A 13,665-nucleotide genomic window follows, 5' to 3' on the forward strand; every position below is an offset into this window, starting at 1 on the left:
ATCATAGTGTATAGCTTTTTACAGTTACTACTTCCCCACCCTTAAATTATTTCTAGTTATGTAACGCATTTCTTCATGCCTGTTTATTATTGAAGTTCTGGCGACATGTGGCACTGAGGAAAAAAATTATAAAAACATTCTAAGAAAAATAATTTTTTTCATTGTTTTTTAGCATCTCTACTAGTCTTAGCATTATCTAGTGTTGCTACTAATATCAAATGGCAACAATATTTAATGAGAACTGTCAATAAATTAATTCTAAAGGTTTGTTTTTCCTCAAGTACTACATTTTCATGGAGCCAAAAATCCATGGTATTTCTTTGTTTCATAAACATTCTTTCACTTAAGACATTTCTTAATCTGCTTCAGTGCTGGTAATTATTACAAACTGGCTTGTAAGTCCATAGGGGAGAATGACTGGAAATAAATGTGCAACAGCCTTGTCATTAATACTAAAGAAATGAACATTTTTTTTACTTCATTATGTCATTGTTGGCCAGTGTATTAAAGTACTACAGATTCTTGGTGCTGGCTCACAGTATTCTACCCATCAATTCTCTCATTCTAGTGCGAGGAGGATCAACTTTCTTGATAGTGCCCTGTGTACCAGGTATAGATTTGCTGAGAGTAGTGAGGTGCAGTAGCTCCATTTGACACTGTGGAGTTGAGGGCTGGGTCCCAGGGAGCACTTTGCAGCCAGGAACAGCACACCAGAGGTGGCTTTGGCAACCTTTCCTTTTTTGCTTGTGTCCTTCTGGAGCTTGGAATTTGGTTATGTCGCAGCCCACAGAGGAGAGACATGATAGTGTAGATGTCTTTCTGAGACTGCAAACTGCTCAGCACGGTGACCAGTCCCACAGGCTGTTGGACATACTGAGTGGGGCTTTCCTTAGGGAGTAAGGTTGGACAGATGGCAAACACTCTGCAGCTTTATTTAGAGGAAGGGGTGAATGCATTTCTTGTCATTATCTCTTAAAATTTGTCCTTAGCAGCTTTTCCCACTTCAGTTGAATATACTACAGGAACTAGAGCAAATACACAGTTAGCATTACATAACTGATAAAAACAACTCCATAAATATTATGCTGCTTTCCAGGAATTTGAGCATGCTTGAAATGCCAAACATGATGCAGTTCCTTGTGGACTAGTGCTCTGCATCTGGTAGCGGTACACAAGTGAAAAATGGTTAAAAGTGACATAGTTGGCATCTAGTGTCATAAGTGTTCTTGCATGTGGAGGTTACTAAGACTAGTACACACACCATATTTGGTACAAAAGTAACCACTTCCATGCTCAGGCTTTCAATTTGTCGTGCTTCCATTCATCTAACACATCTTCTGTTTTGCAATGGTGCTTGTCAGCAATTACCTTTCATTATTGAGGATGATACTCTCGACTCGGAGGAGGAGGTTTGTGGTGTATATATGTATTATTTCCCCCTCTAGCTTTTTTGTGTAGGCAAAAAAGTTGCTTCCAGTTGTTGCCTTTTCTGTGTGAACAGTAAGAACGGTAAATGAGGATGGTTTTTTTTTCTACTCTGAAGTGACAAAACTTAAATTTAGTAAAAGTAGCCTTCTTGGTTTTCGACTTTCATTGTTTAAAAACTTGCTAAATCAATTAACATAGCCAAACTGCATGTGTACCTGTGCTAGAGTTTGAAATCCTTAAATACTTTTTCTTGTACTTTGCAGAACTAACAATAAATTATTTTACATGCATATGTAGTTTTTGAATCTGGGAATCTTAATTCCTTGTAATAGAAGTCATCTTAGACCTTTCAAACCTCAGCTATAGCTCGTTGTTTATTGACGTTCTGCACAACGAAATATTGGAATCATTCTGAAAACTTTAGATGTACCCATTACTATGTTGTTAAAAGCTTTTTGCAATGACAACAGGGAATTGTGTTTCTTAAACTAAATCAAGCAATCAGCACTAGTAATTAGTGATGTCTTTAAGATCCTTTAATTTAGAATAAGGCATAGGTGAACTACAGATAAATAAAAGCGAAACCTCCTTAATTTCAGGGGGCAGGGACGGAAGACAGTTGGTAATGTGCTCCAAGGGGCTACTGCAGAAACTAATTTTCAAGGTCTTACGAGACAGGTATAGGTAACAATTAACAATGACTAAATTACTTCTGCTTTGGATTACAAACTTTAAAGTTTAGGTGTAAAATGGTATGAGGTCAAAGTTCTGGCTGTTCCATAGAGAAACTATTGTTGTTGTCTGTGGTGGTGGTGGTCTGTTTCTAGAATGCTCTTTGCATACATTTCATATGTATTTATTTCTAATGGAAAATGAAGGGAGTATTTGCAGGGCTTAGTGTAATTCTGTACAGGGGACAGACTGCAACATCATAATTACGTCAAGGTGGACAGGCAGAATAGAATTTCCATTTAATTTGAGAAAGCTATGAATAGATGTAGTATATCAAAATGACTGTTTAAACATGGTGAATCAAAAAACCTTAAGATAGATAATATATTGACTTAAGAATCAATGAGGTACTGTAATGAATGTCAGTCTTAAATCTCATGGCAAACCTATGTATTCAGTTATGTAACTCTTTTTCTAGGATAAAATGCAGGTTGATCAAGATGAAGGTATTCAGAAAAGTCAAGCTGAACAACAGAACCAAGCAGAAGAGGAAACTGAAAATGCAGGAACTGAAACAAAAGTTTGTATTCAGTATTGACGCAGAAATGTAATGCTGCTTCCCTTAGACTTTTTTGGCCCAGTGTCCTCAAAGTTATTTATCTTCCTAGTTGCAATACAGGAGACTGTATTTGGAGGAGTACAGCCCTATTGCAATGGTTAAGTTAGGAATTCTACCTTAGCACTTCCATTACCAACATAGTATACTATGAATAAGACTTTGAAGTAAGTTTCTGTTGTTTAACACAGTTTTATAGTGAAGATGGAATCTAGGGAAACTTGAAAACATTATGAAGAAAAATATGCAGTGTCTTTGGCTTTTGAACAAGTTTTCTCAACAGCTTTTCACATTATGTTTAAAGAAATTAAATTTCACCTGTTTGGTTCATAACTAAGGTAATGGTAGCTCTGAATAGCAGAAGAATAATTTGTTTCTTCATTTACATATGGTTAATTTGTAGCTGTCTTGCTAGTTTCATTTGTCTCTTTTTTTTTTTTTTGTAGCAATATTCTTGAAAGTTTCTTGATAGCATACATCTCTTTACAGGCTGCTTTTGGAGACAAGCAGGATCATCCAGCCCAGCCAAAGACTAAAACAAAAGTTAAGAGTATTGACCTACCTATACAGGCAAGCCTCCATAGACAACTGGGACAAGATCTTATCAATTGCTATATAGAAAATGAGGTAAGCAGCATAAACAGATGACCACTTAAATTAATGTCACTGCAAATAATTATCTAGAAAGTATTTGCAACCATAAACTTACCATCTAATTTAGAATTTCTTGGTGGTTTGTCCTTAATTGTAAGGGGGTTTGTTTTGGTTGGGGTTTTTTTTGAGAGATGAATCTTATTTCACTAGACTTAACTACTCACATCTCATGACTTTGACCTATCAGCCTGTTTTAGCTGAAGTATCAATTCCTTTCTTAGTCAGGAAGTGCCCAGGACTGCCAGTCAAGGCTGCACAGTGTGTTATAGGATTGCCAGTTGTTATTGACTGACCTGAGGCTGGTCTGGAGTAGCAGTATGCACATCTTTTGGTGCTTTACAAAAGTTGTGTCCTTAGTTACATCACATTTTTGCTCTTCAAGTCCTACATCAGCAGGAAAGTACTATAATATGTAGAAAACCTGCTGAAAGGCTGAACTTTCTATGTATTATGTCTGTGAAGATCCTACCAGCATAAGCTCCTCGGTGAAAGATGGTCAGTCTGAAAAATAAAATAGGAAATAATATTTGTAGGGCAGAATGATTCCAAGTGACTTCCAAACCAGAGTCAAGACTTGTCTTTACTTCTAGTCCTGTCTGGCGTGATCAGATCGTAACTGATACCTGATTGATTTACATTGAAGCACTTGCCAAACAGCTTCCAAATATGAACTCATTTTTTCCCCCCATTCCAGTTTTGCCTGCAGTGAAGATAATTTTAATCAGTAATTGTGAATTAGCAGGCTTCTGCAGAGTTCTGTGGTATGGTTTCAAGGTAGTAATGCCTAAGTTTGACACCTGAAATGCTTTTAGTTTTAAATAAGCTTTTCTCCACCCCAGGGGAAGATGATGATGCAAGACAAGCTTGAGAAAGAAAGAAACGATGCTAAGAATGCTGTTGAAGAATATGTGTATGACTTCAGAGACAAACTGTGTGGAGTTTTCGAGAAATTCATCACTGAAGAAGTAAGACTTGGCTATGTGTTTTAGCTGTTCGAAAAAATTCCTTTGTATTTATAAGTTTTGAGTGTGGGTTATGTGGAGGTGGCAGGGGTCTCTTGGGCTTGTTTAGGAACATGAAATGGATTAACTTCACAGAAATGGTGTTCAAACTACACGTACACCTGGCATTTGACATGCAAGAATGCAGAGTTCTGTATTGTTTGAGAAGCTTCTCAGTGGCAAGGAAAGATTCCAGATGCGGGTATAAAAGAAAAATCCTATGGTGGGAGTAGGAAGGTGGGACAGATCACCACAAGCTTCTAAATGGCGTGAGCAGGTGAGAACAAAATGAAAATGAGCAGAAATGGAGTACTGGTAGTGTCTAATTTCATTAACTTAGAAACATGATTTGTTCCCTCCTTTAAAAGTATTTCGATCTCAGCACGCTGTTGCAGTCCAAGTAAAAGGTGATGAATAAAGCTGTACACTGTGCTTTTGCAAAAGCAATATTGAAAGAACACTTGTCCTATCGTAATTTCCCTGCAGCAGCCATCTAAATAAAGTGGCTGGTTTACAGTCATTGAGCAGTTGAAACAACAGATGTCCAGCAGCAGTTTTAAGGTCTGGTCTCTGGATTACCAGGTCATCAACCCAGCAACTCACTACAGATGCCTTTCCAGTATAAACTCAAGGGTGTGAGGCTGCCTTTCTCATACCAATTTCAAAATAATCTCTTATGAGTTTAGGAGATAGTTATTCAGAAATAAAGATCTTATCTAAAGAAAAAAATCTTTGTTTATAGCAAATAAAGTCCAACTAAAACAATTTTAACTTCAACTATATATATGTTGTTGTGCAAATTTCTCTTTCCATCCTGCTATCAGAGAACCTAAGCAAAACTTTCTATGTAAAGATAATATACAAAAATGTTATTAAGAGATGCATATGCTCTCTTATAAAATTAATTCTGAAGCTATGTAACTCCCACAAAATTCACCTGCAAACCAGATTAGTAGGGCTCTCCTGCCTCGCTTATTGTTCTGTAGAATCCGGGCTTTGAAGTCTGTTAATTACCATTTTCCTTCACTATCACTTTGAATGTTCTAAACTGACTGTAAACAGTCCTTTTTGAGTAGAGGGGTTTCTTCATGTGTTGGGGGAGGAGTCTCACTTGTCATGTTCTCTTCGGAAGTAGAGTGTATCCCTAACTTGCTTCACAGGATTCAAACAAGCTGACCTTGATGTTGGAGGACACAGAAAACTGGCTTTATGAAGATGGAGAGGACCAGCCAAAACAAGTATACATGGATAAGCTTCAGGAATTAAGAGTAAGGCTTTCAGTTACTTTCTAGAAAAATCATGCATGTGTTTGGAGGTGGGGATGTTTATATAAATATACATGGCTAAAGTACACAAGGCTCTTTTAATGAGGGCTGTTTATGTGTGTACCCAGATGTGAGGTTTTTTTAATCAATTAAATTTTAAGTATGGGCATCCAGGTTGTATCTTGATGTGGTTTAGTTACGAAATGAACATAATATTTAGAACTAGAAATACAGTTTGTTTTAATGTCAGTTGTGCTCCTAATTTGAAAACAATCAAAATTAGACCAGACTGTCAGTAGTGGCAGTAAATTAATTGCTGTGGGAATTTTCTGTCAGTCTTGTTACAATCTGAAAGAGACTGTTGAGAAGTTTGTGACTGCTTTCCCAGGTATTCAGAATTACACTCCAGAATAGGTGCTCTGGTTTTCCCGTTTTCAGTGGTGTTCTGTTAGCAGTATCATAAAACGGAATTTTTGGTCTAATGATAAAGGCTGAAGAGTGCTTTAACAGCACATTCCACTGTATCATGATTAGGAAATGAGAAACCCTAAAATACTTCAGTGATCTCATGGGAAGATGTGAATTCTGATGAATGACTAGCTACTCAGTTTGTCATACGTTTTGAGTATGTCTCTAGTTCTCAGGTTCCAGCTGTTTTTCTCTCAAGTCAGATTTTCTTGGGTGGGGGCTAACTGATGGAGACAGCAGTGTCGATTCTGGCAACTGCTGCCTTGCCTGGATACCAGTAGTCAAGAGAAGGAAAAAAATGGACAATGGATAAAAGGAAAGTTTTCAGGTGACCTACTTTAAAATTAAACCATCCATGTAAATCCTGTCTTGTTTCTCTTCTGAGTGCATTGTTCCAAATGCTCTTTTTGCTGAAAATAATGGCAAAATGCTAAGCCTAATACAGGCAGAGCACTATTCCTGTGTTTAAACTTCACAGGGTTTTTTTGTTGTTGTTGTACTAAAGCAAAATGCAGAGATTAAGCTCTTGAATGAGCGGGAAAAGGAGTGATAGGCAGCTTCCCTTCCAATGCCACATTTTATTCTTAGATCAGACTAAAGTAAACTATATTTTGTCAAGATCTTTGTGCTTATGTTTCCAGAAATTTGGACAGCCTATTCAGGAAAGGTACATGGAACATGAAGAGAGACCAAAAGTTTTAAATGAACTGGGAAAGAAGATCCAGCTCCTTATGAAAGCAATAGAAGCATACAAAAATAAGGTAGAAGGAAATTATTTAGGGAATGAACTATTATGGGTGTTTTGATTTTGGCTGTAGAGGGTTTTTTGTCTTTAAAAAGAAATCCTATAGGATTCTCTGTTAAGCTGTTTTCAAATGCGTGTTGTGCTTCTGCTCCTGAGAACTTTTAAAACTGTTCTGGATTGCAAGCAAAAATGTTTGTTTGGTTTTTTTTTCATGAGAACATGAATTAATCATGGTTACTTCTTTATGATGACCTCTACCACTTGAAATGGCTATCTCAAGTTATGGCTGTTACCGTTGTTCCTGTAACTTACTATCTAGTGGGGTTACTTACTCAAACTACAGTAAATCTCAGGAGGTTTTTTTTTTTTCTTGCAACTTCATTATTAACCTATGCTTCAGCAGTGGGCACTTAAGATCAAAATTTCACATGTCTAAAAACAATGTCCTGTCTTGTTCTACATTCTTCATACTAAATGCTTGTTAAAATATTTCTAGTGGGTTGTAGCAATGTTATCCTATTTATTATGTGTCCATGAAATTCCTAATTGGGTGAGAAGCATATATTAATTGATGATACAAATATCTCTCTCTGTAGGATGAAAAATACGATCACCTAGATCCTGCTGAGATGGAAAAAGTTGAAAAATATGTTACTGAGGCTATGAATTGGTTGAACAGCAAAATGAATGCTCAGAACAAACTAAGTCTAACTCAGGATCCAGTTGTCAAAGTGGCAGAAATATTGACAAAATCTAAGGTAAAGAAAGAAGTACATGTTCCGTTCTATTAAGTTTTTCTTTAACGGGATTTTGGGGTTTTCTTTAACAAGATTTTGAGCTCTGTATTGAGAGAGAACATATTAGACCTGCAGAGTATTCAAGCTGTGAAAAGATCCATACAGAGTTTTATCGATGTTCAGTGCTGGCTCTTGATTTAAAGTAGAGCCTCTGAATAACTCTTCTAAAATACCCTGAGTTACAGCACCAGGCTTGCTAGGAAATGGATTAACATGTAGGCTTTTAACAGATTGGAAAGCTCTTTAGCTAGTACAGGGTTATATTTTACGTTTCTAGACTTGACAAAATTGAAAAGTTGAGGCCTTGAAAATGAAATTCCAGGTCATTATGAACCTGAAACAAATTTGAGACATTCTAGCTTAATGTGATTACTGTGTCACCAAATGAACTTGTTCTCTCACTTCTGTTACAACTAGGAATTGGATAGCTTCTGTAATCCTATTATATACAAGCCCAAACCGAAGATAGAACCTCCCAATGATGGGCAGTCAAAAGCTAGCGGGGAACACAATGGACCAGTGAATGGACAGAGTGGTACTGAAACAAAACCTGAACCAGCAAAGGACAATTCTCAGCAGACCAAACTGCCCGGAGAAATGGAAGTGGACTAAATCTTGCATTTCTTATACTGAATTAAAATAGTGCAAGTAACCACAGGGTCCATTCTTTTTGTCTCAGATGTTCAGTTATTCTTAGCCAACCTTCTGTCATTTGTTGCTGAGTAGTTTTGAAAGTGTTTTATATCAAGTACACCTCCAATGTTCATTTCCACTGATGCTGCTTATGTGGAGCTTTAGCCAAATGTAGATTGTATACGTCAGTTTAAGCTTTCCCAATATATTTTATATCAAACATACAGAATTGATATATAAATGGCAACAATCTACCTTATTTAAAGCTTTTATTGTGGATAAACCTCAGCTCCTTTATTCAGGAAAGGATACTGTATTGCACTACTGATGCTCAAGTGTAGATCTAATTGCATCTTTATTTTGGAAAAATATTGGAATTGAAGTGGCAAAAGTTGTCACTTGAAGCACTGACCTTTTCTAGTTATTGTATTGTTATAATTTAAATATTGAAATAGGTTAGTTGGCATACTAGTCCATCTTGTTGATGTACCATGAGAATTGTACTGTCTTTTTCATATAAACCGAATAATACAAGCTTAAACAATTTTTAGATTCCCATACCACTAACAATCTTAGTTACAGAATGCTAGTGTAATGGCTCTGCCAAGTGCTGAGATTAAGCGAACGGTCTCAGTGCGCACTGCTGTACATAACGTACTGTGCTTATAGGATGATGCTAATGATCATAGTATGGAGCGATAGGATGCACAAGGACTGTTGCATAACTTTCCCTTGAAAATGTCTTGGTGCACATGTTACTATTTCCACTTCTTTACTTTCGAATGAAATCTACATCTTTGTCACATGCCACGGAGGAAAAACAAAAAACTGCTGTGCGAGCTGGATGTTAGCACCCTGATTTTTCAGGTTGCTTAAATGCTGTTTCTTACAAACTTGAAAGAAATACTGAGAGCTTACTTAAGCCTTGGTACTCTGCATGTAAACCTTTTGGTCAAGGATCTCAACAAAAGAGCTTACAAAACAAACTGGATATTATTATCCCAAAGATGGAATCTACTTGATGAACTTGCATAGCTTACCAATTAATCTTTGGTCATTTACTTGATCTAATGAAATGTATTACACCGTTGAGGCACTGTCATCTTTGATGCATCTTAGACATTGTCACAGTCCAGTGTATGTTCATATATTCTGAATGCTTCTGTCAGTCATGGAGGTACTGTAGCACTTGCCAGAGCAAGTCACTCTTCTTTTGACTTGAAACAACTCTTCTACTACCAGAGTAGAAATGGACTACTCTTAACTTTGAAAAGTGGTTTCTTAGAGACTGAGATTAGTTGCAGTGTACCTCTTCAATGACTTGAGCTCCATTGTAGAAATGCGTTTAGGTGTTCAGGTGTTCATCGCGCATTCCTGCAGCAGTTCTCCTGTAGCAGCTTGGTGCTGTTGTAAACAAGTGAAGGGTCATGCTCTTGTTTGTCTCTGACAGCCATTTTCTCTCCAACCATGCCCTTCATGTTCTACCACTGTTCGTGCTACAGATTCTGTGACCCAAGCGGTAGTTGATAGAGGTGAAATGTACTTGCACATTTTCACATGAAAAGGAAGCAGCATTTACAGCTGCATACTAACTAGCTCAACTGCTAGAATTGCATCTTCATGACTGACATCAAGTGGTGGAGATGCACATACTTCATTTTGCTCTGCTGTTCCTCCTCTACACAATCAATTGTGGATGGTTGGCATCTTGATTTTACATAAAGTCCTTGAACAAAAACTGAGTGACCTTGAAGAGAGCTGCAGCTACTCGGCAACCTCGGTCTTGAATTCTGCTCCTGTAGCCATGCATCTTTGGCATGGAGAGGGTGACTGTGCTTACAGTGTCAGTTGTCCTGAGTCAAAGTTGGGACAGGACTGAACTAGCTTTGGTCCCATAGGCGTTAACATCATCAATATCTTAAATGGCTTTACCACGGCAATGTAATGAGTAGCATTTTTAAGTATTGGCTTCCTAAAACCCATCTACATGTTACTTTGTGTGTTAGACTTCCTGATACCTGGCAGAAGAGCTCAAACACTGGAAATCTCCAGTGTAAGCTTGTCAATAGCTAAAGGTCATGTGTAAGAACAGAAAAGTTGTCTGCTTATTGTCATCAAATGTTCAATATTACAAATGTTTCAGGCTATTCTTATGCATAAAGGCTGGAATAATTCTACAGCAGCTTAATATAGCAAGAGTAAAGGCAGATATGGTGAAGCAATTGTAGTAAGGTTTTCTTACTAGAATAGGGTGGGGCTTTTTTGCTGTGCATCTGCTCTGTCTCTAAATCCCTGGTGAAGAGGAATGCTGCCCGCAGACAGCAGCTGGTTGCTGAGAGCACACTGCTTGTTGAGAATCCCATTTGGAGGGCAAAACTGTTCTTTCTGTAGTGAGCTTCACATGAACGTGTGAACTATGACTTGTTAAGATGTAATCTCTTTTCTGTTACAAAGAGGACATTTTACCAGGACACAGATTAAAGGTTCTCAAGTACTTATATAAACTATGCACAACTTGAAGATGAGGTTTTGTGTATTGGACTCAAGCGAGTTATCCCTGACAGCACCAGAATGAGCATGTTGCAACATAAGTTTTGCTAAGGAACCAACAGTAGTATGCTACTATGCATCTGGTATATTTTTAAAAGCAGGTATTCATTGCTAACATATTCTTTGAGACTTTCTACTGAGGGCAAGATACATTTCTCATGTTTGAAAATGTTTCTTCCATCTCACAAGAAAGCATGGCTTCCGGTTTTTTTCTGTCTTTGTAAAGGCAGAGTTGTGGAGTGGTGGTTTGTGGTTGTGTTCTTTTTTTAAGTCTTGTTAATCACAGTCTACAACTTTAAAGTTTAGTTACAAAACCGCATAAATACTTGTATTTTACCAGTAACACCTTTCTTCTTTCCTTTAAAGAGCATGGATTCTCTCTTGTTTTGGGCATTAATGGACTTGCTCAGGAAATGGCTTTCAAATAAGTTTGCTTTACTAAACCAAGTTGCTGCTAGCTGCTTTACAACTGATTCATGGCTTCCTTTCCATATCTTTTATTACACTGGTTAAGCTTCAGGATTTTCTTTGAACTTCATTCAGATTTTTTAACAATGCCTTTAAGTTAAACTTCTATATTCCTCTTTCTTTCAACTGACAAGGGAGCTAGATGATAAAATAACAGCTGTCTGCCTTGTTTGGTCTGAATTTGAATGAAGAATCCTCTCCCTCCTTTGCTTCTGGCAGTGTCCCTCTTTCCCTGTTTAAATACTGCCTTTGAGGCATGCTTGCAAAACTCACAGTAGGCAGTTGGATCCTGAATCTTCCAAGCTGTTGAAGTGAAGCACCTGACTAGTGTTACCATACCGGCTTCACAGGACAATTCGGCAGAAGGAGGGAGGAGGTGCCCTCGTCTGTGTCTGGTATGGCTGCCCGCTCTGGGAGCTGCTGTGTTGTTGCTGAAGCAGACAGGCCTGCAGCTGTGGAGTTCTGTAGGCTTGTGGGCAGCCAGAGGGTACCGCTGCTGCAGTGGGCTCTAAGAAGTTTTTTATTCTGCATAAGAGTGAAAGCTGTTAATCTAAAGCATCCAATCTGTCTGTTGATAGGATTCCTTTGTATCTCCAGCATTGGAAAGTGTTTCATATGTTTCTGAGTCATCTCGATGTGCTGAACTCCAGTCTCTGCTATAGATTCCTCCTGTGACTGTTCTCAAATACTCTGTATTTCAGTGGGGTTTTTCACTGTAAGGATTAGGTATAATTTCAGGAAACAGGCAAGGAACTGGCAGGAAACTTCTTCCTAAGTATCGACGTTATTGTGAGAACTTTTACAGTCATAACAAACATTGGAATCTTTGTGTTTCTCAAGGCTCTGGTTGTCCATGCCTCTCAGTTAACCAACACTAGCTTCCAAAAACATGAAGCCATTTTACAAATATGCTGCATTTGCTGGCTCAAAGCACCTAGCCAGCTGCCATAGGAAAACGAGTTCAATTCATTTCCCACAGATAAGTTTCAGCATGAACCTCATTCCTCAAAACAGAGTTCTCATTTGTGTGTTACCACTGTAATACTTCAATATGCTGACTTCTGTGAGCCCTTCTAAACTGAGGCCCAGATGCCCACACTTCGTTGTGGCTCAGTATAGTGGCTACATGCACTAAAGGTGCTTACATCAGCATTTTCTTTAACTGGATGGAGGAATAGTATGTTGCCTCTTACACTTTATTTGTTATGCTAAGTTTTCTTGCCTTCCAGGCACCAGAAGACAGAAGTGCTCTGTCAAAAGAGGTAGTAAAAAACGTGTTGCTTAACAAAAGGCAGTTAATACCTTGTAAACTTTCATTTCAACTCCCAAGATAACACTTGGGGTATAAATACAAACTGTTAGTAGGATAGAGAAAGTTTGTGGTAGCTAACTCTTAGCTCAAGTCTTAATTTTCCACAGTTGAAATTTGAATATTTCAATCACCTATTACATACACGTGTAAATAGCCAGTGCAAACAACTTCATGTGACTACCAGCCCTGGGGGATACTAAAACAGGGATGTGTTCATGTGACTTACCTGATAGTTATTAAACCCTGTTTTCCATCTTCCTGGTCAGAAGGAAATCTATCAAGCAATGAAAAGCAGGAATCACTGCAATGTGATCTATGATGAATCATTTTAAACAAAATGCAATTAAGAGCTGTACCTACCAGCCATCTTGACAAAGTGCTGAAATGGTTAAATTAGATAATAGAAAAGGTGGTATTCCCTGAATGTTGCATAGTTGGAAGAGTTTGTTTACATAGTCTAAACATATCTCCACAGGATGGGGGGAGGGAAGAGATGGGAGTGTTAGGATTCAAAGCAGTGTTTTAAGTATGCAAAATGTTTACTATGTATGTAAATGGGATTCTTATTAGTGACAGACCATGTGCATATTGACAATACTTCAATTTATTTTTGAATGGCAATATGGATTGTCGAGGTTGTGTATAATTATAATAAATATATAAGCTGCTACTTGAACCATAAATGACCTGACAAGACCTCAATTTTTCTTAAAAGAAGCTTTGTCTGAAGTCATGGCTTGAGACAATGTATGGTTTGCCCAAAAGACCACAGGTAAGAAACAGACATTTCTGGTGGCCTACCCTACTGTGCTGGCTTAGGTGTGGTTTCTCTCAGGCTTCTCTCTGTCCCAGTCAGCTGCAGACTCTTCTACTGCCAAATCCCACCAGGTAAGTTAGCTAGAAATACTGTGACTCTCCACTTCAGCATACCATTGCTTTGTCTCTGGGGAACTGTGCTCATTTTCACATCTGCAATCACATTCATGCCGTTGGATAAGCATGAATTGCCAAATTTCAAGTAATTAATCTCCCATGAATGATCTAGTGCAACATATA

At 37.9% G+C, this 13,665-nt stretch overlaps 1 protein-coding gene across 1 annotated transcript in view; it reads left to right on the top strand.

Moving 5' to 3' along the window:
* HSPA4L (heat shock protein family A (Hsp70) member 4 like) overlaps positions 1-13,281 on the top strand; it is a 29,574-nt gene extending 16,293 nt beyond the window's left edge. The window contains exons 13-19 of the mRNA XM_065633446.1: positions 2,579-2,680; positions 3,206-3,343; positions 4,210-4,335; positions 5,532-5,639; positions 6,746-6,865; positions 7,446-7,607; positions 8,064-13,281. Coding sequence (XP_065489518.1) covers positions 2,579-2,680; positions 3,206-3,343; positions 4,210-4,335; positions 5,532-5,639; positions 6,746-6,865; positions 7,446-7,607; positions 8,064-8,258 — 951 coding nt within the window. The 3' untranslated portion in view covers positions 8,259-13,281. The remainder of the gene's footprint in view (positions 1-2,578; positions 2,681-3,205; positions 3,344-4,209; positions 4,336-5,531; positions 5,640-6,745; positions 6,866-7,445; positions 7,608-8,063) is intronic.
* Positions 13,282-13,665: the final 384 nt, after the last annotated feature.

Source organism: Caloenas nicobarica, chromosome 4 (assembly GCF_036013445.1).
Source record: "Caloenas nicobarica isolate bCalNic1 chromosome 4, bCalNic1.hap1, whole genome shotgun sequence".
Classification (NCBI taxonomy): Eukaryota; Metazoa; Chordata; class Aves; order Columbiformes; family Columbidae; genus Caloenas; species Caloenas nicobarica.